The sequence below is a fragment of the Euprymna scolopes genome, chromosome 1 (genome assembly GCF_053919585.1).
Source record: "Euprymna scolopes isolate OS-2025 chromosome 1, ASM5391958v1, whole genome shotgun sequence".
Lineage (NCBI taxonomy): Eukaryota > Metazoa > Mollusca > Cephalopoda > Sepiida > Sepiolidae > Euprymna > Euprymna scolopes.
In genome coordinates this window covers 173,606,604-173,634,429 of record NC_136482.1, presented here as the reverse complement: position 1 = coordinate 173,634,429, position 27,826 = coordinate 173,606,604, and the positions used below count along the sequence as shown (strand labels likewise).

The 27,826-nt window shown below is 34.1% G+C and overlaps 1 protein-coding gene across 1 annotated transcript; it reads left to right on the top strand.

Annotated features, from left to right (window-relative positions):
- Nucleotides 1-339: 339 nt before the first annotated feature.
- On the top strand, nucleotides 340-27,826 carry LOC145277576 (uncharacterized). The gene is made up of 5 exons (XM_080129072.1): nucleotides 340-893; nucleotides 10,292-10,618; nucleotides 13,395-13,509; nucleotides 15,940-16,099; nucleotides 27,558-27,826. The coding sequence occupies exons 1-5, from the start codon at nucleotides 876-878 to the stop codon at nucleotides 27,730-27,732; spliced, it is 795 nt and encodes a 264-aa protein (XP_079985198.1). The 5' UTR covers nucleotides 340-875; the 3' UTR covers nucleotides 27,733-27,826.

Sequence of the window (27,826 nt, the reverse complement as noted above, 5' to 3'; positions counted from 1 at the left end):
TATTTATATTACCATTTTGAATTAATACGCATGAAAGAGAGAAAAAGAGAGAGAAAGAGAGAGAGAGAGAGAGAGAGAAAGAGAGGGAGACAGAGTCATTATTAACAATATGATAACAAAATATTACTTTGGCCAAACTTAAACTCTGTTTAACTTTTATTTTTTGAAAATCGTTGTTAAATTTGAAACATTTGAATTCCTTATATAATGTACTGAATAAATTTTGATAAAACTGGACAAATCTGTTCATGTGTGTGTGTGTGTGTGTGTGTGTGTGTGTGTGTGTGTGTGTGTGTGTGTGATTAAAATAATAAAAACATTTATCTGTTTTCAAAAAGTAGTCTCTTATTAGGGCTTATATAATTATTTGGGAGTAGTTAGTTGTTATGAGCTCTGATTTGTTACTCCACCATAAGTCATGCAGAAAAACACGTGATGCTTTGCTAGCCAATCCTATTTAGAAATCAGTACCAGTCTATTTTAAACTGTTTGTTTACTAGAAATGTACTTTAATGAAACGAGGATTTTCTCTTGAACTTTTCATTTCCCTGATCTACTGCGCAGCAGATCTGAATTTGCAAATAAATAAAAAAAATAAACGTGTCCATGTTCTCACCAATCAATAATTGAAGTGAACATCTTCAAATAGAACATTATTTTTAAAACATAATTTTCTAAAAGGAAAGTTTCTTTGTTCACACAACCATTGTTCCTTAAAACCGACAGATCTCATTTATATGCTGCATTAACGAATCGTTACATAACAAATAGATGTGTTTGCTGTCTATATAAAGTCGTCTTTCAACTGAAAGCCTTCGACATCAGCAGACAACTGAGTGAGAATCAACTGATTATTGCTTAACGATCCTGAAATCATGTCACCAATCGGAAAAGTAAGACGTTTTATTTTTCATAATAATTTACCTTTTTATTTCTTTTTGATTTATTTAATATTTGATTTGTTCAATTTGATACCAACATGGCTACCCGGCATTGTCCTATATTATATAGAAAACAAGAAAATACTCATCCTAGAATGGGAAAATTAATTTTCCAAACATGATTTTTTTTTTTTTTTGCATCGCTTTCATATCCTCTTACAAAGATTAAAATCAATATATAATCGATAAAATATAACACCAATCTGATATATTTTAATTTCCAAATGAGAGATTACACTCATATTATGCCCTTTAAAACCCTTCAAAATACCTCTTTTATATTACATGTTGATACAGGCGAGTATTAAATAAAACCATGTTAGTAACTTGTTAGTGAAGCATTCATGAACAGAGGCGAGACGCACATGGTAACGTAACAAAGAACTGTATTTATTTGCTTCCCCACTGAGCAAATTAGGCAGGAGGCCGTTTTTTAATGTGGAGATAGGGGGAAGGGGGAGGGAAATGGGGATCCAGCTCCCGAGAGGTGGGAAGTGGGAGCTGGATTAGAAACTGTTGGTATGAAGGGTTGCCCCTTCAGTGACCAAGGTCAGATATGTGGGGTTACCCCCACATATGGTCTTTGCTAGTCATAGCTGGTCTTTGCTAGTCATAGCTTTGCAGTATCTGTCGGAACAGATGGTATTTATTTGCTCCCCCACTGAGCAAATTAGGCACAAGGCCATTTTTAATGTGAGGCAAAAACCAGCTCCCCCAAAAGTAGGCAAAAAGGGGGCACTCTGGTTACCAAAAATAATAATTGTCCCAGTATAGAGGGTTTCCCCTCCATTGACTGGTACAAATTATCTTAAGTGCAGCATCTGCCGGAACAGATACTACACTTTGATCCCGGCCAAATGGCCAAGATCAAAGTGTAGTATCTGTTCTTCAGATGCGGCACTTCCATTTCTCGTTCTCTTTCAGTGAAGGTGAAATCCTTCACGACTGAGACAATTTTTTATTTTTGTACCTTTTCTCCACGTTAAAAAATTACCCTGGTGTCTAACTCTGTCCCGTGGGGAGGCATTGTAAATAGGTACCACTAATACAAGTAGTGGGAGGTTGCAGTCAAGAGTGACGGTGGCAGTCACTAAGTCAAAGGGAGGTAACTCGTGCTTATGTAACAACCTCAAAAGAAACTGAAATTTTGGGATTATTCATTAATTGACGTCTAATACCCATTATTAAACTTTCTAAAAAAATCTGAGTTTTTTTCTTTTTTTGTTTACTTGGGAGTCACCACTTATCAATGCCCAAAGGCCACTCGAGGGTAAGAGTTGATGAAGGTAAGGTGGTAGTATAGTATGGTGTAAATTGGGTAGAATTTGATTATTTGTGAAGACGACTCAACAAGAACTTGTTTACATTGAATTTGAAGACTACTATGTTGTATTCAACCGGAAAGCAAACCAGTGGGACAGTGTTCCACAGGTGGGCAGTTCTGGGAAAGAAGGTTTGTTCATAGAATCTGTGTTTAGTTTTAGGCACAGATAGAGAGTGGGGGAAATTGTTGATAGTGGTTGTAGCTAGTCGAGTGTTTTTTTTGTAAAAATTTGGAAAGGGGGACCATAGATTGGAGTTCAGTCGAGCATTTGCCATGAAAACAACTATAGAGCAGAGATAGGCTCGCAACGTCTCTTCTGTGGGAAAGAAAAGGGCATCACCTACTAGATTTTGAACTCTATCAAGGCTGGATAGGGCACGTCGAACTACTCATGCCCAGATGTGGCAAAAGTGCTCAATTTTAGAGCATACCTGGCTCTCATACAAATAGAGAACTATATCGGCAGTGAGATACGTTCCAGAGCGGTAGAGTACTCCAGCCATTTTTCCAGCGATCTTGGCAACAGATTTGATATATGTGTCCCATTTCAGATCAGGAGTGAAGGTCAGCCCCATAAGCTTGTCAAAACATGGAGCTTCCCCAGGACGAGAGCCATTCATTTCAGTTGGAGCGTGATGGGGATCAGATCGATAATTATGAAAAGAAAGAAGCATGATTTTAGATGCATTAAAATTAGGTATTTATTTTCATGAAGGGCTTCCACCCTCTTTTTAACCTCCTTTTGCATAAAACTAAATTAAATATAACCCATATATTAGCCTAGCAGTTGTGTTCTACATTCATAATGATCAGTTAATAGTTTAGTAAGAGCGTTTATTTCTCTGTACATATAAACATACCTTACTTTATAAAGACAACACCAATGATGAATAAAAAAGAAACAGAAAAAATATAAACAATTTCACTCCTCTCCCCCTCCTTCCCGCCGGTAATGGCAAATTCAGGTTAAATTCTTTGAAAAATATTTTTTTTACTATTTATTTAAATAAATACATTTCAAATTTTCACAATCTTAACCAAATAGCAGTCTGTCCGGAATGTTGGGCGATTTTTTTTCAAACCACTATGTTATTGGTATGAATATAGTTTATTTTGTTGCCGGTTGTTTATGAAAAAAAACACAAAAAATAACAATAAAAAAAAAAAACTTCTTTCTTTATTCATGAAAACAGATTCAATGGAGTTCTCTCCCTTGAGTTCTTAAAAATAAAAAGTATCCAACTAGGGGATTTTTATCTTCGGGTCCCCAAAATCAACAGAGATTAGATCATTCCTGTAATTAACTTTTCTCTTTCGTCACGGTGTAATGCTGGTTCTGTGTAGTTCTTGGAGGTCCACTCTCCCAGGCTTTACTTTCCCTCTTTGAGAAGGGGTTAGTCTATTGCAAACCACTGAGGTGCACTTACCGAAGAAGAATGCCAACGGGGCTGCTCAGGCACTACTTGCCGGTCAGAGTGCCCCTCCTCGGGGGTGCTGACTTCTCAACCCCATCTCTTGACTCTGGTGTCACAGTTCTTGCAGTGAGAGAGAACTAAATGTCTCCAACTAAAAACTCATCTATTCTGTAGGTGTTTTCTTGCTTCTGCGTTATTTGCAGATTATTTGTTATTTATTTTTAGTTGATTAGCGTCAACTCCCTACATAGTATCCCTGTAACTTATGTCCCCGATAGTAGCCCCCCCCCCACATCAAAGTGGCACTGTGCCTTGTTTGGGGGTGGAAATGAAAAAAAAATATTCTGTCAATGCGAGGACTGAATCTTTTTACAGCAGCATCATATCGACCCTTTCAATGGCTGCAAACTCATATCTTTGAAGACAGATGAACTAGCAAATAGTTCCTGTTGAAGATTCAACGACTATCACCTTTCGAGGTTGTTAACAGCTCTGTTTACAGAGGCAAAAATGTGTATTCCTTTTTTGCAACTGACAATCAAATAAAAATTTATATTGAATTTTAAGTTAGACCTTGTTTGTTTATCTTATTTTGCCACTGTCTTGGAGCAAAAAGCAGTTGGATAAATATCTAACAATACCTCCAACTTAAAACTTGTCTATTCTGTGCGTGTTTTCTTGCTTCTGCATTATTTGCAGATTATTTACTTATTTTTAGTTGATTAACATCAAATGCTAAAAACAAATTTTTTTTTACAGATTCTTATTACAAAATCAAAGTCATCAAAATTCATTTTTTTTTCATAAACGAGTCAGTCAGTTTTTTTTTTTTTTTTTTTGGCTTCTCGACTCATCTTTAATTCGCATCGAACTAATTCTAAATGTATTTACTATTTATTGAGATTGTCGGACTGACTTCCCCATCTTGGTTGTTATAGTCATGGAATGAAGTAAAAATAATAAACAGAGAGACCCACTGGAAAGGGAGAAAAAGAAACAGCTCACATGCTCGGACATAACAACCTACTGGGCAAACCAAGCGTAGAGCTGAATGCAATTTGGACACCTCTAATAGAGAGAGAAAACCTTGAATAACAACATAGGTTTAACATTAACAAAAACCAACTAAGAATTGTCCTAGTGACATATGGCCGAATGGTCGTAGACGTTGTATCAAAGTTTACAGTTATCCAAAGGTGCTGAGTTCAATCCTGCACGAAGGCAGTGAAAAGTAACATTCAAAACAGAATCAGCAACTATGTCCCAGAGTGCAAACACAGTACCCCCGTAATAATAATAGAAGGTTGGGTTCGAGACTCCTAACAAACGGTTCTCCAGTTCGATACAAAACACCTGATGAAGGCCGGAGGGCAAAACGGCCGAAACGTTGTGACTATAACAACCAAGATGAGGAAGTCAGTCTGATAATCGTAATAAATGAAAACACCTCATCTAAAAAATACAGACAATTAGTATTTACTATTAGTCGAATATTTATTATAATTGAAAAGAAAATAAGGGAAAACTAAAACTAATTAAAAAAAAAAATCTTCTTTTAAAAAAAGGTAAATGTGGCTGTATTTTGAATTATTTTTCCCCAAAGTCCTCCTAATCGTACAACGTGTCTCCACCCGGGAAACGCCAGTTAAATACGGCAAATAAATAAAAGCAATAATAATTCAATGTATAATTATCAAAGTTTCCTTCACACGAGAAAAAAAAAAAAAACACACACACACACACACACACACACACATACATGAAGTTGTCTCATGCAATACTGCATTCAACTGTTTGTTCTGCAAATACACTCCAACGAACATACTGCAATTGTATCCTTCTTACTCAATGTAAATATTCCCAACTCGCAGCAGAATTCCACCCCTTCACTGCTGAGGTCTCCAGACACCAGAAAACTACTCTATCAGGTTATCAGACTGATAGCTTTTGGAATTCCCTCCATGCTCCCTATTTCCTCAACTGTATCAACATGAAAAAAATATTTTTTAAATGTAAACAAACTCCTTGCTGCATAACTTCCCATTAAAGATGGCTCCTATAATTCTGATTCATAATCATAATAACGTTAACTTCTCACATTTCATTTTCAATATGGATTCTTTGATATGAATAAAAGTTAAAAAAAAAAAAAAAAGAAAAGTTAGCCATCATTTGTTCTTCTTTCAATTATATTTCATTGAATAAGATTTGAATTTTGTTTCTATTTGTTTTGTTGATAATTTTCTTTTTTTAATTTTAACAAAATTTTAACAAAATTTTAAGTATGTCAAACAGCATGATAAATAAAAGTTATGCTTTGAACTTTCCTTTGGGTTTACTTTTGGCAGCCTTGTAACTCTCACTTCCCTTATTTTGTCCTTTAGTCCTCACATTCAATGAGCAGTGTCTCTGACAAAGGGGAAAGAATTTCTGTTTTCTAGGTTGGAATCTCTATATTAACATTTATCGTTGGTCAGTTTTTGATCTTGAAGTAGTATTTTCTTTTAACTTCTTACATCAAGTGGCTTCATGCCTTATCTGGAGCATTAAAAGTTTTGTTTACATGTCTAGAATGGAACATGGTAACATCAGTAAATACATCCATGTCGGACACAATTTCCTCTAGAAGGTCGTCTATGAATACCAGGAATAACAAAGTATTACTTCCTGGCCCATACTTGCATTAATATCATGCTGTTTGGACATACAAGCACAACCTGGGATTTTGTTTTTAGCTAAAAAAAATGTTATATTAAATATTCATCCAGTATGATTTAATTTCCATGAGAAGACATTCATACTAGACCTTGTCTAGTGCATAGTATATGTATTTGACGATGATTGATAAAATATCCGAATAATTATTTTATTGGTCATATTAAATCCTATGCAATGCACTTCCATTTCTTAGAGAAGTCAATCATTTTAATGAATAGCTGTTTAGTGAAAGAAATTCCTATTTATATTATTTAATTGGAATTCATTATTGAGATGAGTATTATTCATTAATTTTATTTTATTGTGGACTATTATCCTTATCTTTTTGTAGTTGTTTCATGACATTTCAGCCAACTGTTCCTCTGGCCTTCATCAGGTGGCCAAGTAAGTCTCTGGCCAGCTTTGGGTAGGATTGAAACCGCTATCTTCAGACAATTCTCACCTGGAACCGTATTAATAATATATATACCATTCGATATGGACCCGACCATGGAAGATCAGATAATAAATAAACATGGATTTATAAGACCAAAAAAATCCAACCTTGACTGCCCTTCGGGACCCGTGGCACAGTGGATAGAGACATTGAATCTCTGCGGTTCCAGGCGAGAATTGTTTGAAGATTGCGGTTTCAATCCTAGCCAAAGGTGGCCAGAGGCTTACTTGGCAAAAAAACAGTTGGCTGAAACATTGGGAAACAACTAAGAAAAGATAAGGATAAAATTGATAAATTCCTATTTATACTAAATAATTTTTTACCAAATGTAATTTAGGTTTTAATTTATATCCACTAGAAGACATTCAGATTTCCTAGGAAAAAAGTCATCCATTTTAATTAAACAGTTTATGAAATTCTATTTTGATAGCTTTAAATTTATGTGCTTGTCCTTATGCAATATTTTTAGATTAAGTGAACTCCAGATAGGATAGCTAGTTAAGAATGATTCAATACCAGCAAATATGTCCGTATTATTTGATTCTTTGAACTAATGCTCTCATCGTGAGCATCATTTTTGTAACTTTTCGGTTGATCAGGTGTATATTGTCAAACTCAGAAATCTTTCTGTCGAACTCTTGAATCTGCTCCCAAAAATTAATACTAGAATTGTCTGCAAATAACGTGGCACAGTGGTTAGAGTACTTGGAAAAATTCAGTTGAAAAGCAACGTTTTTCTGAAGGTTGAAGGTTCAATCTTCAGTGCAGGTGACTGAAAAATGCAATCACGAATTACTTTGGACTTCTAGCCAGTCATAGCTGATGGAATGAGAACATGCTACCCCATGTGGATTAAATAAAGGGATCTGTTTGAAATTCTGTGCAGATTTTAGAGTTTGACAAGATACACTTAAAGAAGATCAGAAGTTACATCAACTGAAACGTGAAAATTACACTGACAATGAGAACAATAGTTCTGTTTTTGTTTTTTTTAACTCACCTTCACACCAAACAAGGCATATTGCCACTTGGACGTAAGGAGCGACTAATTGGAACCATGCCTAAGAAAGAGTAAGATGTTGGTTTAAGTTCCATTTGAACTTCTGCATATCAGTACAGTCAGGGAAGCAGGCAGCAGGAAAAGAATTCCAAAGTCTAGCTGGTCTAGGGAAGAAGCTATTTGAGTAGAAAACTTTCTGACATTTAGGAACCTCAACAGTGAAGGGGTGCGATTTTGTTGCTAAGCGGGTTTGTTCGGGATATGTATGTCGAGGGGGCACAAGTGCAATGAGTTCATCAGAGCACATTCCATTAAAATATTTTTAAAACAGGCACAGAGATGCAACATAGCAGCAATGGGATAGGGGTTGGAGTCTAGTTGACAAAGTGGAAATTATTAGATTGGAAACCGTTTTTTGGACTCTAAGAGGGAGAGACTAGTGGTAGATGCACCAGCCCAGATGTGGCAACAATACTCCATACATGGGAGAATGGTGGCCTTATAGAGATACAGGATACTCTCAGGTGTGAGCTCGGCGAATACTCGGCAGATGGCGGCGATCAGGCTGGCTTTGGTGTTGTGGGAGGTCATGTTGGTGATGTTCTCAACGTATGACCAAACAAAGTAGTCCAGCGAGTTCAGGTTTTGGGGGGGGGGCAGTGAGAGACAAGGGTACAAAGTCGTAGCACTCCTTCTAAAGCTAAACCTGAGTTTTTTGGACTAGTGGGACGGCGCCGAATCCTGCTACCACACCCAGAGTTTGCCACTAGGGGATCACCACACTCTTCAACACATCCAGGTACACTTTGGTGTTGACTTTAAAGTCGACTTCAAAGATGTGAGGTGGCATAGTGGCCCGCAACCACACCAAAGCCCATAATCATGTCCGAAAACTTTGTTTTCTTCACTCTGGACACGTCTCTTAAGCATTGAACTATCTGGATTTGCATTTTGAGGGTGCTGGCAATGGTCCTGTTATCATAGCTTGGATCGGTAGAAAGCATTAGTTGTGCATTTCCAATCTCGCTTGTTGAACATTGTCACTTTCAGACATGATAGAAGGCCCCGATCTCTATTGTGATTTTTACACAATTGGCTAATTAGTAGATGGTTTGCAACAAAACAAAAAGAAAACCGGTTTTTATCAAACGGAAATAGAATCATGTCGTCTTTTCTAGGGCGACAATTTTATCGGCCCACCCTGTATAAATATAAATCCATCCTCTATATTATTTTTTATATCAACAACTATGAGAATGAGGATAACATAAATAAATAAATAAATTCATCCTATTATGTAGAATAGAAAACGTGCTTTTTTTTTCTAGTCATTGGCCAAAATCATTTCAATTGGTTAGGGAAAGTAAGAATGCAAATAGCAATTCAGACAACCTCCACTACCTGAAATAAATTCGGAAAGAAAAAGAAATCCTGCATTCAAAATAAAAAGTCAAGGGTTGGTATGTTGTTTTTATTCTCTTTATGGCATTAGAAATCATAATTTTTATATAAAAAAAGATGAGGATAACAGTCCCAAATAAATAAATAAATAAATTCATCCTGTCATATAGAGTAGTCATTGGCCCAAATCATTTCAATTGGTTAGGGGAAATGAGAATGCAATTAGCAAGTCAGACAACCCCCACTACCTGAAATAAATTTGGAAAGAAAAAGAAATTCTACACTCAAAATAAAAGTTAGGAGTTGGTATGCATTTTTCTTCAAGTCATCAGAAATGATAATTTATATATTAAAAATTACCCAAGTAATTCTATGATTTTGTGAATATTAATACAAACAATTATTTTATTTGTCATTATTTTAGGTTTAGACTAGTAACGACATAAATAAGTCGCGACAACAATCTGAATTTAGATTATTTAGATATTTTTTGCATATTCATTCTTTTGTGGACTTTTATCCTCAGTCTCCAAGTTTTTGTTGGTTCACCACATTTTGGCCAACTCATCCTATGGCCTTCTTCAGGTGATTAACCATTTGGTATGGACCCGACAGTGAAAGTCCAGATAAAAACACAAAATTGGATTTATAAGATCATAAAATCCAATCAATCGCCCTTCGAGGCCCCTGGTGCAGTGGATAAAGGCGTTGAGTCTCTACAGTTCCAGGTGAGCATTGTCTGAAGATGTGGTTTCAAGTTTACCCAAAGCAGGCCAGAGGATTAGTTAGCCAAAAATATGGTGAGACAATAATAATTATGGAAGCCAGTAATTACTGGGCATACAGTTACACGACTCAATATTCCTATCCCGTCACGGTTAATCACCTGATGAAGGTAGGATGAGTTGGCCGAAACGTTTGAAACAACAACTATAAAGATGAGGATAACTGTCTACAAAAGAATGAATACACAAATTATGAAACCTCAAAAGATTCAAAAATAAAAAAATATGTTTTTTGTTTTATTATTTTTTTTATTTCTTTTTTATTTTTCAGATTCGAATTTCGGTGTTCTTGTTGGGTATCCTCATTTGCCTTTTTGTTGCATCTGTAAATGGGCAACAAGCAGATGGAAACGGTAATGAAGACGACGGAAGAGGTAGAAGAGGACCAGGAGGACCAGGAAGAGGTGGACCAGGAAGACGTGGACCAGGAAGACGTGGACAAGGTGGACAAGGTGGACCTGGTGGACCTGGTTACAATAAAGACAGGAAATTTAAGAAATCTGGAAAATTCAGTGACTTCTTTGAACAAAGCACAGACGTTCCCGACTTTTGCCAAGAAAAGGCTTGTCCAAAATTCACGGTCGAAAGCCAAACTGAGGTAATGTAAACAACACTATTTTGACAAAACTTTAGAATTTAAAGTTTGCATCATCTTTGGACCATTAAAAAATATGCAAATTATTATGCTGATAACATGATTAGTATAAAAAATGATTCATTTTCATGTACAGAGTGGATCTATTTCACTATTATATTTTCATTATTGTATGATTTTATTCAGTATAACTGAAATCCTTTCTTCAGAATCATCCTTTTTTTTACTCATGCGTAACCACTTATCAAGACCAAAAGTCACTTGAGGATAAGGATTGGTGAGATGTAGAATATCGTTTCCCATGTCTTTATGCAGAAAATAGGAATTTCAGTTATACTGCCGATTCATCTTACTCTTGTGGTTCCATAAGGACCATGAAGAAAAACACAACTCGGTAATTAGTGGAAACAAAATATATTTAATTAGCAGGATCGGTTTCCCGGCGTTGCCCGGGGTAATATAGGAGAATGTTAAATAAAAAAGAAATATTATTAAATATTCTCTTTGTATGAATGTATTTATTCATTTTTATGATGTGGTCAGTAGGGACTTCCATTGCTCGCCATAAAATCGGTGATATCTTAATTTTGTGTGTACTCTATAAAGCTATTTATATCTACTGTTTATTTACTGTTAGATAAATAGCATAAAGTATTAATAATGCAAGTAACGTTTAATAATTAGAAAAAAAAATAAGAAACATTTACTCACGATTCTAATGTTACAATTGAACATTTCGAAACAATGAAACTTAAATCATTTTAATTTTTTTTAAATTAATTTTCTAAAATGTTTTTTTTTTCGTTACAATTCAACAGATTATTAATGAGATGATTTTGTTTAGAAATATAATAACATTGAATTCATTTGCATTTTTATATACGAATTCATGGTAAACTTGAAAATAAATGTAACCTCATCATATATAATGCTACAATTACGAAGAATTGTAATATATTTTTTCAGATTACATAAAATGAAATATGAGTGTTATCAGGTACAAAAATATTTCCCTTCATATATTTTTTGAAAACTGCATTTTACATATAAATTAATCCAAAAATCAATAAGTATCGAAAATGTTGCAAAAATCTTACTATTAGTTAATTTTTAGTAGATTAATAAAACGTATGTCTGTGCATTAAAAATGGTCACTACATAAGAACAGTCTTTTAAGGCATCAATAATGTAAAAACGATTTTAGTTTCACATTCTAAAAAATTATTACCAGTTTATTTTAGGCTTCTTTTAAATTTTACAAAAGTTATGATAATTAACTAATATTAAATTACATTGTGTTACATATAGGAGTAAATTCTATGGTTCGCTTTGGAGGTCTCTCATGATCATTATTTCAGAAAATGAGTCTCTCCCCACATAAAACAAATTTGACAAAACTGAAGTAGTACTTCTCCACAATTTAGATTATGATAATTTTAACCACTGGATGTGCAATGATAAAGCCTCTCGATTTGTGCATGTCTCAAAGTGTCATGGCTGACTCCAAAATCCAAGGGCGATCACTTACTTGTTGTTTTAAAGGAAGTAACTCTTTTTTTAGATTGACCCTAACAAAAAGAAATATTTTGCCCTATTTCCATAATGAGAGGTTTTCTTTTTTTTTTTTTTCAGTTTAATATGGAGATGACAATATTAGGTTTTTGCAGTTCTTGCAAGGAGGTGTCAACGTTTTCCCAAATGGCCAACGATGTTGCTTAACTTTAGTGATCTAATGAGAACCGGTGTGTCAAGGTGATTATATCGCATTGGGGACAGTATACAGGCACGTCTTTTCTGCTTGAAGTCTCACCAGCCAAAGAGACAGAAAAGTCCCCAATCGACTTTCGCCTCTGACCTTTAGAGTGTCACTAAACTTTTCCATTTAAACACAGCCCTCATTATGTAACTGAGTGATTCAACTACTTTTTTTACTGACCTTAATAACAGATTGGATATTTTTATTTTTTTACATAGGAGTCACCACTTATCCAGGCCCGGAGGCCACTCAAGGATAAGAGTTAATGGGTGTACAGTAGATTATAGTGTAGTAATCATTAGTAGTGGAAATTTTGTAAATTGGATTACTTAGGGGGACGGTTCATCAAGAATTTGTTTACATTGGACTTGAAGACAATCAGATTGCAGGCAAATGGAAGAGAGTTCCACAGGCGGTCAGTTCTAAAAAAGAAGCTTTGTTCATGGAATCTATCTTTAGGCTTAGGCACAGATAAAGAGTGGAGGAAATTATTGATAGTGGTTTTGGCTGGACGAATGTTTTTCGTGAAAGTTTAGCGAGAGGTTACCATAGATTGGCGCTCAGTCGAGCACTTAGCATGAAAATAACGATAAAGCAGAGACAGGCTCGCAACGTATTCTCTGTGGGGAAGAGAAAAGGAATTTTAAACTTTAATTCAAGCCATTATATATAAAAAATAATTCTATGAAATCAACAGTAATTTCTCTACAGTGCAATGTAGACAACAGTGTATTGTGACAAATCACTGTGAGGAGACATGTGAAGCTTCCTCTCTGTGCATTGCGATGGGTCCTCACGTAGAGCAGGTAAACAGTAGTCCAAGTTGTAATAGGCAATATTTCGATGACAATAAGAATATGAATGTGAAACATTCGTGGATCATCATTCAATCCCGGGTAAAGTCGCATCTCCTTGCTAGTTACATATATGTTGATGAAAGCATAACAAAATAGTTGAGTTTTCTTTGGTATTTATTGTAAAATTGAACCCACTTTTCAGTATTTTATTCTCATTTTATTCTAGGATTATGAAGTGAGAAACTATGATGAAACCAATTGGCTGGCTATGAACATATCTGGAAGACCTTGGCGGCGCTTCCGACTTTTGCTGAATTATCTTAATGGCAGTAACACAGAAAGTAAGTTTTGCCCGTTTTACTTACCTTAAAAGAAGAATTTAGAAATATAAAATGTTATTAAAAAAAAAAAATCAGATTTTAAAAAATTATTAATAATTATGGACATGTGGCACGATCTAATTGAAAATATTCTTGTGAATCTCCTTGACAACTGCTGATCCAATGCTGTTTGCTGCGGGGTTTTCTATTCACTGTTTCTTCTAATTGATATGTAATCTATCCCGGGTTATACCAGCATGTTGAAAATTGTGATTTTGATGTGAGGGTTGGTTAGTGCAAGAAGAGTTCAAGCATTGAGTTGCTACCGCATATATACCTCCACAGCTGAGGTCGACGATAGCAGCCTGAAATAGGTCAATTGGGTTTGTGTGAAAAAGAATGTGGAAAGAGAGAGAGAGAGAGAGAGAGAGAGAGAGAGAGAGAGAGAGAGAGAGAGAGCATGAAAGAAAAAGAGGAAGATATCTTTTTCCTCACATGCAAGTCAGTCTAGTTTCCGATTTTGGACCGAGCAGACATGTTGAGATCGGCACAAAGATGCGTTGGGAAAGAAACGCAAAAAAACAAGTTACGAACAGTGGATAAGAAAGAATATCGAACTGCCAAGAGTGAAAAAAAAAAAAAATAAAATAAATAAATAAACTAAGTATTAATTAACAGAAGCCTATGACTTATTATTTTTTAAATGCGGTTTCCTTTGTATGAGCGACGAAGCCAAAAGGCAGAAAAATGGTATGTCAACGTTTGGTTATACACACATATAAGACATTATGAACACGGCCAAGTATACACACCAGACGTATCATGATTACATCGATAGATACAGAGAAAAAGACATTCGTATACATGCCACAGACCTTCACTTCACCACATAATTCTTGTTCTCTGACAGTGTCATTATCTCACATTAGCGATTGCCAAGAAGGCAAGCACTGATTTATGAGAATAAAAAACCCAAACAAAACAATACAAACTCACAAAAGAAAACATACATCATGTATAAATCAGTTGTGGCCTTGTTGCATAGATGACAGACGACACCGAAAAACATCAAATGTATTACACACAAGAAAAATTCGGGATCTGGGCAAAGCCAGATATTAAATCTGATTGCTCATGTAATTCAATGAAAACAAACAGAATCCACATTCTGATCGAAGAGACAGGATCATGGAAAATGACCTAAAAACTGAAAGCAATGGGACGACATACATTTTTAACCTGGGATGAAATGTCGACCAAAAACAATGAGATATAATTCTTAATTCTATATATTGCACTAGTTACAAGTACCAGTCTGTCTACGTTGGGCCCATTATTTGACATCCTGAGTGAGTGTGATGATCGATCCGACTTTAATCTCTTTTGGAAGACCTCTGATCCACCAACTGTTCCAAACTGAAAACTGTCCTAAACTAACTCGGACTCCTAAATGTATTGAATCCGGACTGGAAATCCTAAAAGCCGTATCTTTGTCTCAGAGTGACTGATTACTACTAATGATTCACTCTCTTGGCCACTCCAAGCTGGTTACTGATCGCTTTTGTGTTACACTCTTCTGAAGGTTGAAGGTTCAATTCTCAATGCAGGTGACACTTAAAAAATACAATTGTGAATTACTTAGAACTGAGAACATGGTTGACTGAACAAGAGCATGCTACTCCCATGAAGATTTCCGAGTTCGACAAGATATATACCTGAAGAAGGTCGAAGCTTACATCAACCAAAACGTGAAAATAACACTCAAGATAAGAACAGTAGTCCAAAGAATCAAAATAATATCAATAACACATTTTAATTGTACCGAATTTCTCCTAGCATAAACGAACTAATTGTCACTTCTATATTAGTGGGACCAGATTTTGTAGTCGATAAATGGAGTTTTCAGATAAAAAACAATGGTTTCAACTGATTTTTTTGTTTGTCAATTCTAATAATTTACAATGGTAGCTTCTAAATTATGCAGTCGAAATTACCTGAATATTATTGAATTATTAAAAAAAATCACTTTATTCATGGTAGCAAGTGAAAAATTGCCGCCATCGTTTTTAAATCGAAATTACCTCCCTTTTGAATTCTCCTGTGTTTTATGATCGTTTTAATCAAATTTTATTTTTTATTTTCTTAAATAAATAATTTTTTACCCGATCGATTTTCATAATTTTTCGATATAATCATCTTAAAAATACGAGGAATACGTAAATACCATTTTTTCATGTGAAATTCAGTATGACAATTTCCGAAATTTCGTCCCAATAGTGTAGAAGCGCCAATTAATCTTTAATTAAAAACATTGTTGAATGACTTTATTATTATGGATCCGCCGTGGCACAGGTATGCTAGCTAGTTTTCCATATTTTACTTTGCCTTCTATTCGTTTGTCACATTTTCTTGTCTTTACCACAGCAAAATTGTTTTCTCATATTTTTTTAGAAAGAAAAATTAAAATAGGCGTCCCAGTGTTAAAGGAATATGTCGGAGATAACACCCAGCCAGAAAGGATGTTATTTTACACAAGCGAAACGAACCTGCCAGAACCAGATAGTGATTTTATTAAGCGTGTCAAAATCCCAAGTGGCCTCAGATATGTCAAGTAAGTGGAAATCAAATCATAAATTATTCAGTTATTTATTTCTTATTTTAACTAATAACTAATTGGATGCCCGGTGTTGCCCGGTGTTGCCCAGTCGTACAATATGCTAAAACATGATATTTGAATTGATGCAGATTGCATATGTATTATTATAGAATCAATTCTCTATTGAATATTATATATTATGAGGAATAATTTGCCAGGTGGACTAATTCATAAAATAAATAAATAAATAAATAAATAATAATGATAATGTCACACATCAAATTCCGTCTGTATTTGTTTACAATATCACGTCAGCTGATATTTGAGCTTGACGATGAACGCCCTGGAAAAGTCATTTCTGATTAATGTTTAGTTTTAAAATATGCAAACAAGCAAATGATTTGCAGCGATTTTCAATGCTACCTCTTCTTTTATCGTAAATGGAACTCATTAATAACAAAAAAATTAAAATAAAATGTTGAGATACACCTGGGGTTGAACATGGGGCCATTCGAGCTGTAGTTGAATACTCTACAACTGATCTATATCTCCAGATTATAATAAGGCCTGTCGGTGGGGCATTAGAATACACCGACTGCCCCCCTGCAGAGGGTAAAAGTCCCTCAATGAGGGTCCTGGATATGACCTTAAACTATATCCAGTGGTGAGGCCTCAGCTTGTGGGCTTTGGGGAGTGTGGAGCCACCCTTTAATTACCATTGCTCCCAGGTTCACTCTGACCCGGAGTGGTAGTACCTGTTAGGGTTCCAACTATGGGTTAAATAGAAACCGACTTGAAAACAACAAATATATTCTATTAAAAATTTTTTCTTCAAAATCTTTGGATTCGGCATTAAATGATGTAAAAAGGGTTGATATGCCGTAAAACAAAAACAACCAACCAACCAACCAACCAACCAACCAACCAACCAACCAGATTATAATAAATCTGTTGTTGTTGTTTTTTTTTTGTTTTTTTTTTTGGTTTTTTTAAGAAGAAATGATTTACTGAGAATTATCTCCCTTGGTCAGTGTAAAATTCTTTTTTTGTCTATAAGAAAGTAATACTCTTTTTAGGATTGGATTTTTCGATTTTCAGTATTTATCGAATGAATTTTTGTGCAGAACATATGTAAGAACACTGCTGGACAAATAAATTAGCTTTGTGTGAAATTTGAAAAAGTTAAGTTCAGCTGATTCGGACCCTAAAAGGTTCATGGTTCCATCCTGGGCCCAACTCTCTTCCTGATTTACATTAATGATCTTCCAAATCACATCATTCGTAGACATTTATGCTGATGACACCACTATCTATGGTAGCACATCTAAGACCGTAAATGACCAAGTTCTCTCCGATTCTCTCTCCTCTGATCTTGAGCACGTGGGTAAATGGGGAAAGGAGTGTCTGGTTACTTTTAATGCATCTAAACTTCTATCTTTACATCATCAACGTTTTGTCCCCATCTGGCACCAATTGAAATGAATGGCTCTCGTCTTGAGGAGGCCTCATGTTTTGACAAGCTTCTGGGCTTGACCTTTACTCCTGATCTTAAATGGAACACATACATTAAATCTGTTGCCAAGGCTGCTGGAAAAATGGTGGGATCCTTCTATCGATCCAGTAGATATCTCACTGCTGATGCAATTCTCTATCTATATAAGAGCCAGATACGTCCAAGGATGGAGTACTGTTGCCACATTTGGGCAGGAGCTGCTAGAAAGGACTTGTCCTGCCTTGATAGAGTTCAAAATAGACTTCATAACCTCATAGGAGATGTCCTTTTCTCTTCTCTGCAACCTTTATCTCACAGAAGAGATGTTGTGAGTTTGTCTCTGCTTTATCGTTATTTTCATGGCAAGTGCTCGACTTAGCTTCAATCTATGGTCCCCCCGACAACAAACTTTCACAAGAAACATTCATCTAGTTGAAAACACTATAAAAACTTCCGCCCAATCTTTATCTGTGCCTAAACCTAAACGTAGATTCCATGAAAAAAGCTTCTTTCTTAGAACTGCACGCCTGTGGAACTGTCTTCCATTTTCCTGCTTTCTAGCTGACTACAATATGGTTATCTTCAAGTCCAACGTGAACAAGTTCTTGATGAGTCGTTCCCGTTAAGTTAACAAATTTACCGAATTTCTATTACTAACAATTACTATATTGTTCAATTGACTACTGTACACTCTTAACCCTTATCCTCATGATTAATATGTATATATATATATATATATATATATATATATATATATATATATATATATATGTATGTATATATATATATATATATATATATATATATATATATATATATAAATCTTTTTTAAAACTTTTTTAAACTCTTTTTCAAAGTGTTTTTTAACATGTTTATTAACTGTTAACATACATACATATATATATATATATATATATATATATATACATAAATATATATATATATATATATACATACATATATATGTATGTATATAAGAGAAAGAAAATTAAAACTGTAAGTTGAACTCTTATAATAAGCTCTACCTATTGCGTACTGAGCTTTTTTAATTGGTTGGGATCAAATTATCTATATATAAATACTGGTATTTATATTATATTGAAGTTTACCATTGCATATATCTGGTAAACGCTACATCCTTTTGATTTCATTACGTTATATATATATATATATATATATATATATATATATATGTAGAGAGAGAGAGAGAGAGAGAGAGAGAGAGAGAGAGAGAGAGAGAGAGAGAGAGAGATTATTAATGACTTCAATTATTTATACGAAAGCGCATTTTTACCTAAATGCGAGTCGAGAATAATTTTCCCTTTAACCAATTTGATATCCCCAGATGAGGAGCAGCATATGTATTATTTTTAAAAAATATAATTATTCACTGATACGTGAAAAAACATGTGTCAGTGGATAATTATATTTAAAAAGTAATCTATAATATAAAGCTGAACGTCTGTGTGTGTGTGTGCGTGTGCGTGTGTGTGTGTGTGTGTGTGTGTGTGTGTGTGTGTGTGTGTGTGTGTGTGTGGTCACGAATAGGCTTGTATAGTATAATAGTCAATATGATTGACTATTATAGAAAACTGATCCCATATAATGATAGAAGATGTATTGAGACACAGGAATGGGTATGTTTGATCTGGCATAATGATGATTCATTAAAATTGTGGGTTCTGTGTATGCGCCTGGTCCACAAAGTATGAAAATAAAAAATTAAAAAATTAAAAAAAAAAACGTTTAGAAGTGTTTTTGATCTAGATGTACATAAGAATACTTTGATTAGTATGTTTTAACTTAAATAGGGATGTTATAATAAAATTGTGTGGTCTGCATTCGCACCTGGCCTCCATAGAATGGAAATAGGCACAAACTTTAATAAAGACTTTTCATATCTATCTACTTAAGTATACTTTGATAATTATGTTTCAAAAATATGGTATAATAAAATTATGGGGTGTTCGTTCGCGCATGACCTCCATAGAATGGAAATATGTCACAAAGTTTAACAAGGTTTTTTTAATATAGGTCCACAGAATATTGTGATAAGTGTTTCAGTGTGAACAGGTATGGTATAATAAATTATGGGGTTTATCTATTTTATTTTTACTTTCATCATATTTTACTTTGGTTTTGATAGCCCCAAATTCGAAGCTATCTCTTTACAACCCTTCCTTTTCATAACCTATCATACTTTCATAAATCAGAGTCCATTTTCTGTAGGCTGTTTTTGAACCGTCAACAACGTGTACTTTTGCTAGTATATATATATATATATATATATATATATATATATATATATATATATATATATATATATATATAAGCAGTGTAATGTTAACCAACACGTTGTAACTTCAGTCACAAGACAGACAAAGATAGGAAAGTGTTAAAATTTAACCAACATTCATGAATAAATGAATATTTGTGCATGCCAAGTTTCAATTTTTAAAATTTTTCTTTAATTATTTTACTAGCTAAAGATACAAATTGAATTTGTTCGACAGATCCAAATATATCAAATAAATATCAAGTTTCAAGTCTGTGGACAAAAATGACAAAGTAGTAGCGTTGGCTTTCCAGAGTAACATTTGTGTTGAAATGTTTCTTTCTCTACTACTAAATTTTTGATACGTATTTTTCTACGGAAAATGAAAGCTAGCTTACCAAAGATGGAAACAATTTGTAAAAAAGGTACTAACTACTTAGAATAAATAGAATAAATTGATCTATACCAACCTTAATATAATTTCTAGCAGAATTTACAACTATAGAATTAAATACAACTAAAATAAATACTCATCAACTAATGACACAACGTTACGATTAACCATTCTAATAGTTAGGTAATCATAGATCAGTATAAAAAAAATAAAATAAAAAATCACAGACGCATAGGAAATCTTAATTAGTTTGCAAGAATTACTTCCCTTTGACTGCCAAGAAGATAATACAAAGAAAGAATAATTATACTTCGATTAATAAAACTTTTTAAAAAATTGACACACAACGTAAATAAAAGTGATATAAAAATTATAATTTAAATACATATACACATAAAACAATCATATTATAACTAGGATGAAGTTAACGAAACTTATAAAATCAATTTAAATTCAGCTATCAACTAAAACCTCAAAAGAGTGTACATAAAGAAAGGAAAAAAACAGTAAAAACAATATTAAACAAATCACTAAGAACACTCTAACTGAAATATAAATAATAATTAATATAACTTAAAAATAGGACTTGAAGAATGGTAAAATAAATAAAAAACAAAGTATACAATTTTTTAAACAAAATGATAATAATAATAATAATAATAATAATAATAATAATAATGATAACAATAATAACAATAATAATAATAATAATAATAATAATAATAATAATAACAATAATAATAATAATAATAATAATAATAATAACAATAATAATAATAATAATAATAATAATAATAATAATAATAACAATAATAATAATAATAATAATAATAATAACAACAATAATAATAATAATAATAATAATAATAATAACAATAATAATAATAATAATAATAATAATAATACAAAAAATATGAAAATAATTAATATAAGTTAAAATAACAACTATGGATGGCAGTAATTGCTGAGGATGCAGTTAGGAGATTCAGAGTTCCTATCCATCGTGGTAACCACCTGATGAAGGCCAGAGGAATAGTTGACCAAAACATTGTGAAAACAACAACTAAAAGATGAGGATAATAGTCCGCAATAAATACATTAATTAAATTAGTTAAAATAAATTCAGCACGACCATAATCCTCACTGAGAAAGAACGGCAAAGTGTGTCTGTTACATGAACCATGTAAGTTGTCCAAAATGGTGTTTTTATATGTTTTTTTTAAGGTAAACATCTGAAGAGTATGTGACTAAATATGCAACAATAACATTATTTTGCAGACTTGTTATTCACAATATGAAACAATATTGTAATGGATACCTTTTCAAAAGTAATAAATAACCAACTGAAAAAATTTGATATTTAGAACTTGGAAAATTATTATACTACATATATATATATATATATATATATATATATATATATATATATATATATATATAGTTAGTTATAAAATATATATGGCGATTAAGCTACACTGAATATTCCGCGTTTCATCCACTCTAGGACTCTTCAGGCTTATGCGCGAATTTTGTGGTTGTATAAAAACGACAGACAACCACAAAATTCGCGCATAAGCCTGAAGAGTCCTAGAGTGGATGAAACGTGGAATATTCAGTGTAGCTTAATCGCCATATATATTTTATAACTAACTAACTAGCTCTACCTACGTATTGAGCACTTTTAAGTAAATACTTAAAGTTTACGCATGAATTCATACTTTTGTATATTCATTTTATGTGAGTAAATGAAGTAGTTATATATATATATATATATATATATTTATATATATATATATATTTATATATATATATATATATATATATATATATATATATATATATATATATATATATATATATAAAGAAACAATCAATGCAGCAGAAATGAAATGTTTACCCGATATGATCAAAGGTAAACTTCAATGTAATATAAATATTAATTAATTAATGAATGCAAGCGTTCTTTCTTTGTCTCATCTTGCTTGAGAGGGGATCACTTAGCCAACAGAGTTTAGTGTGACCTGATTATCACTTTTGTCATCGCACTACAATAAAACAACTCAGGACGAGTACTTGATATAAATCAGTTGAGCTGTGTGTGCGTGTGCACGTGTGCCTATGTATGTGTGTGTGTGTGTGTGTGTGTGTGTGTGTGTGTGTGTGTGTGTGTGTGATACCGTCACATAGTGTATAAAAAAGAGACCCCAAACGTTCTTTATTATTAGCTTTCTGGTTGTATCAGCCCCTAGTGATTTTCTTCTCGACCCGATCTACTCTCACCCGGTTTCAACTCCAATCTCTCTAATCTCTCTCAGGGAGGGAGGGGGGGGGGGCTCTGAGCTGCAGATTGGGCCAATCTGAAAATTGTCCCAAACTGTCACAAACTCCAGACGTTCTGTAAAATGCCGCCAACTGTTTCAAAATGTATTATCACTCAATAAACTCACCTTACAAGGTGCCTTCAATAAGTTTCTAGACTTTTTTGTATGGTCACTTTTATTGATAGTACACAGATGAAACTTTAGTCCCCTTTGAAGTAATCTCCTTTGGCTGCAATGCACTTGTTGTACCGTTCCAACAACTTCTGGAATGTCCCATGGAAGTCCTCTTGTGTGAGCGTGTCAATGGCCCTTTCATCTCTTCAATTGTCTCATAACGACAGCCTCTAAGGTTTTCCTTGAGCTTAGGGAATAACCAAGCAAGTACTGGACTATAGGGAGAGTGAAGAACTGTCTTGATGCTCATCTTGGTCAAATTGTCTGTGACAAGGATGGAGTTGTGGACTGGTGCATTTGCACAAATTTTCTGCATCTTCAGTTCCTCACAAATAATTGCACACTGGCATCAAGCTGTGCACTTATTGTCTCTATAGACACACACGACCGTCCTTATTCGTGAAATTCTTTATTTGGCCAATCAAGTCTGGTGTTCTGACTTCCTTACTCCTCCCACACCTCTCATCATCCCTCACACACTTGCTGCCTTTCTTGAATCTCTTATGCCACTCAAAAACTGATGCTTGATTCATGCAAGATGGTCCAAAAGCAGTCTGAAGCATTCCATACGTTTCTGTAACTATTTTCCAAGTTTAAAACAGAGTTTTATTACATATCGTTCTAAAGTGTTCTTACGTCCAGATTTCATTTTTTTAATTCACCAGCTGTGACAATCAGGGTTTAGTAGGGTGTATTCCAATTCCTGCTGCAGCTGTTTATCTGAACCTGAAATCATAAAAATTAGCCAGTCATCTCATATATATATAGCAATAACATACCGAATTTTCAAGAGTCTATGACAATTTTAAACGCCTGTGCAAAAAAGTCTGTAATCTTATTGAAAACACCTCGTATATATATATATATATATATATATATATATATATATATATATATATATATATATGTATATATGACAAATATATAATAATAATAAAAATGTTGGTGGTGGACGGATGTTTGTTTAAATAGACATTTAGCGAGATTATTTACAGGCGCCACTCCCGTGGGTCGATCAGTAGAACTGCTGACTGTCAACGCGATGGTTGATATGGATATATATATATATATGATATTGATATGGATATATATATATATATATATATATATATATATATATATATATATATGACAAATATATAATAATAAAAATGTTATATATATATATATATATATATTGAGACCTTAATTAACCATGCTCTAGTCCAACACCTTACAGATGCTAAACTTCTGACCCACCATCAATATGGATTTAGACAAGCCCGTTCCACGGCAGACATCCTCACTGTAATCTCTGAACGCATATACCATTCACTGGACAAAGCGGGAGAGGGCAGAGCGGTAGCTCTAGATATATCTAAGGCTTTTGACAGGGTATGGCATGAGGGTCTCCTCAGGAAGATTAGATCTTACGGTATCACTGGTAGAATACTTAACATAATTAAATCCTTCTTAGATAAGAGAAAAATCCAGGTTGTCCTCGACGGTCGTACGTCTAAACAATATAATATAAATGCGGGAGTGCCCCAGGGATCTATCCTTGGTCCTCTGCTGTTCCTGATATTCATAAATGACCTCCCCGACAAAACTGCCTCTGAGATGGGTATATATGCTGATGACACCACACTCTATAGCAGGCACGACAGGAAAACAAATGAACATATATCTAAAGTAATGGCAGAAACACTAGAGGATGACCTCAAATCAGTAGTGGAATGGGGACAAAAATGGATGGTAACGTTCAATGCCACCAAGACAAAACTGGTTTCATTCAATAATTACAAGAAACCTTCTCTACCACCTATAGCAATGGCCAACAACTCTTTAGCTGAGAGTACGTCTTTCAAGCTCCTTGGCCTAACGTTCACAGGAAACATGAGCTGGAACAATTACATCGAGGGCATTGCCAGGGCCGCTGCGAGGAAGGTGGGCTCTCTCTACCGTGCTAGAAAACTTCTAACACCCGAAAGTATCATGTACCTCTATAAGGCCACTATTCGCCCATGTATGGAGTATTGCTGTCACATTTGGGCCGGTGCATCGGCTACTAGTCTCTCGCTCCTTGACAGGGTTCAAAAGAGAGTCGCAAATCTGATAGGCCCTAAACTGGCATCAAAACTTCAGCCTCTGTCCCATCGTCGAAACGTTGCATCCCTCTGCCTGTTCTACAAGTATTATAATGGTGAATGCTCTGAAGAACTGCAAGCACTTGTGCCCCCACGACGTGAACACCCTCGACAGACCCGACAAGCTACACAATCCCACCCCCACACTGTAGAGATCCCTAGATGTAAAAGATCCTTCTACTCCAGTAGTTTCTTCCCCAGAACTGCTAGACTTTGGAATTCCATTCCAGGTCACTGCTTCCCCAACTGTACTGACATGCATAAGTTCAAGTGCAACGTGAACCAACATCTCGCTGCCCTAATCCCTACATAGTACCCCAGTAGATGTTTCCCTTGATAGTAGCCCCCTACATTAAAGTGGCAATGTGCCTTGTTTGGGGATGAAAATTTAATAAAAAAAAAATTAAAAAAAAATATATATATATATATATATATATATATATATATATATATATATATATATATATATATATATATATATATATGACAAATATATAATAATAAAAATGTTGGTGGTGGACGGATGTTTGTTTAAATAGACATTTAGCGAGATTATTTACAGGCGCCACTCCCATGGGTCGATCAGTAGAACTGCTGACTGTCAACGCGATGGTTCTAGGTTCAATTCTCGACTGATGAGTTGTGATACAACAAAACAAGACTGTATGTCGATGACTACAAATATATATATATATATATATATATATATAAAATAAGAATTACAGTTAAGTTTACCAAAATGATTCAAGATGGCAAAACTAAAGTTAATTATAAATATTAAAGAATTAATATTTATAAAGTAATCTCAACCAGATGTAAATGCTCGATAAAACCAAATAGGAGATAGAGCTTATAATAAGAACGAGTAGTTAATAAAACATATTAAAAAACACTTTGAAAAAGAGTTAAAAAGATATTTAATTTTTAAAAGGAAACACTAAATAAATGGATAGTCCTTAATCCGTGGAGTTTCGAAGAAATACTTTCCTTCTCATCAGAGGGTAGGATTTAGCAAAATGTGGGATCGGATTTTGCTTGCAAAAGTATTAAATGAAACTACAAGTAAGTCATAGATCTTATTTGATAACAAAAAGTGAAGCAGGGGGAATAGGGTGAATAAAAAAGTGATTTCACTTGAATGGATAGTCTGATGAAGGGTAAAATTTCCAATGACTGTAAAATCCAAAGATGCAGAATCCAAGAAAGTTAATTAAATGTCCATTCGCACAAGTAAAATCCCAGGGAACCGCGTAATTGGAAGATGATCCAAAGTAATCCAAAAGGCAATCAAGTAAGATCTATGACTTTCTTGTAGTTTCATTTAATCCGATCCCGCATTTTGCTAAATCCTACTCTCTGATGAGAAGGAAAGTATTTCTTCGAAACTCTGCAGATTAAGGACTATCCATTTATTTAGTGTTTCATTTTTAAAATTAAATATGTTTTTAACTATTTTTCAAAGTGTTTTTAACATGTTTTATTAACTATTTGTTCTTATAAATATATATATATATATATATATATATATATATATATATATATATATATTATTTTACGTGCATATATATACATTATATATATATATAGGTTGCACATGACATTTTGGCAAATATATATTTGTCCTGTATATCTAAAACATTTGTCGACAAATGAATACATTTATTTATTTGTTTTTAATCTTATTCACCCCAAACACGGGGGGTGAGAGTGATCTAGTGACTAATTACATGGATTGACGATCTGTGTGTCCCAAGTTCGAATCCAGTTTGTTCCACAAAAATCATTTTCACTTAGGATGTTGGCAACCTTCACTCCCGTAATCCCTGATGTTTTCCTAGAAAGATATATCTAGAGAAATATCGGGGAAACCAATGGCCACAATAAAATCTTTGGATTCATAAGATATGGTAACTCCCAAATAAGGCATATTTCCACTTGGAAATTAAGAGGCTACTATTTAGGGCCATATATACAGGAAACTATGTGAAGTGATGAACAGCCAAATGTCTGTTCACATTACATTTAAGCTTCTGCAGGTTAGTACAGTCAGGGCAGCAGGAAACAGGGAGGTATTTCCAAAGTCTAGCAGTTCGAGACCTCAACAGAGAAGGTATGGGAGTTTGTTGCTTGATTGGTTAGTCAGGGGTATGTACGTTGAGTGGGCACAAGTTCATTAGCACATTCCATTACAGACTTGTAAAACAAGCACAAAGATGAAACACTGTGGCGATGGGACAGAGGTTGGAGTTTAGTTGATAGTGTGGAATGTATTAAATTGGAGACTCTTTTTTGGACTATTTCTAAGATGGAGAGACAAATGGTAGGTGCACTAGACAAATGTGGCAAGAATACTACAGACATAGGCAACTGGTGTTTTTGTAAAAGAATATGGTTTCCTCAGGTGGGAGTAATTTTCTATCATGGTGCAGGGAGCCCACCTTCTTTGCAGCAGCCTTAGCAATATCCACAATGTATTTGTTTTAACAATATGCCATTTTGTCAGTGATTATTTCTCACATGTTTTCTTATTTTTATTTTCTACTTGAAATATTTTCATCGTCGACAACAAACCTTTTCCTTTTTAGAATCCTTAAATTCTCACATGACGCAAACACTGTATGATTCTTAAACTATTTCTTTCCATGCAACATATACATCTTCAAATTTCTGACTGCAAATTTTCTTTTTCAGAGTTTTTGGTGGTTTCGCCACTAACACCGTAGTCGTCGCTAATAAAAAGCAGTTGGTTGGCAAGATTAGTGGAGGGTATGACGCAGGTTCCTATTATGCCGCCATTTTTAATGCACCTTTCCAGAAGGAAGATCGTCATAATGAATTATCGGTACTCGCCACACAGGCGCCATAGTAAAGAAAAGAAATAACCAATAATTTTCACATTTGAGTTTAATTTTCTAATGATCACTTGTAAGTTCTTTTCAATAAAATTATTTGGTGCTTAA

Coding starts and splice junctions, on each gene's coding strand:
- LOC145277576 (XM_080129072.1), top strand. Junction 13,510..15,939: donor TAATGGCAGTAACACAGAAA/GTAAGTTTTGCC, acceptor ATATTTTTTTAG/AAAGAAAAATTAAAATAGGC. Junction 16,100..27,557: donor AGTGGCCTCAGATATGTCAA/GTAAGTGGAAAT, acceptor TTTCTTTTTCAG/AGTTTTTGGTGGTTTCGCCA.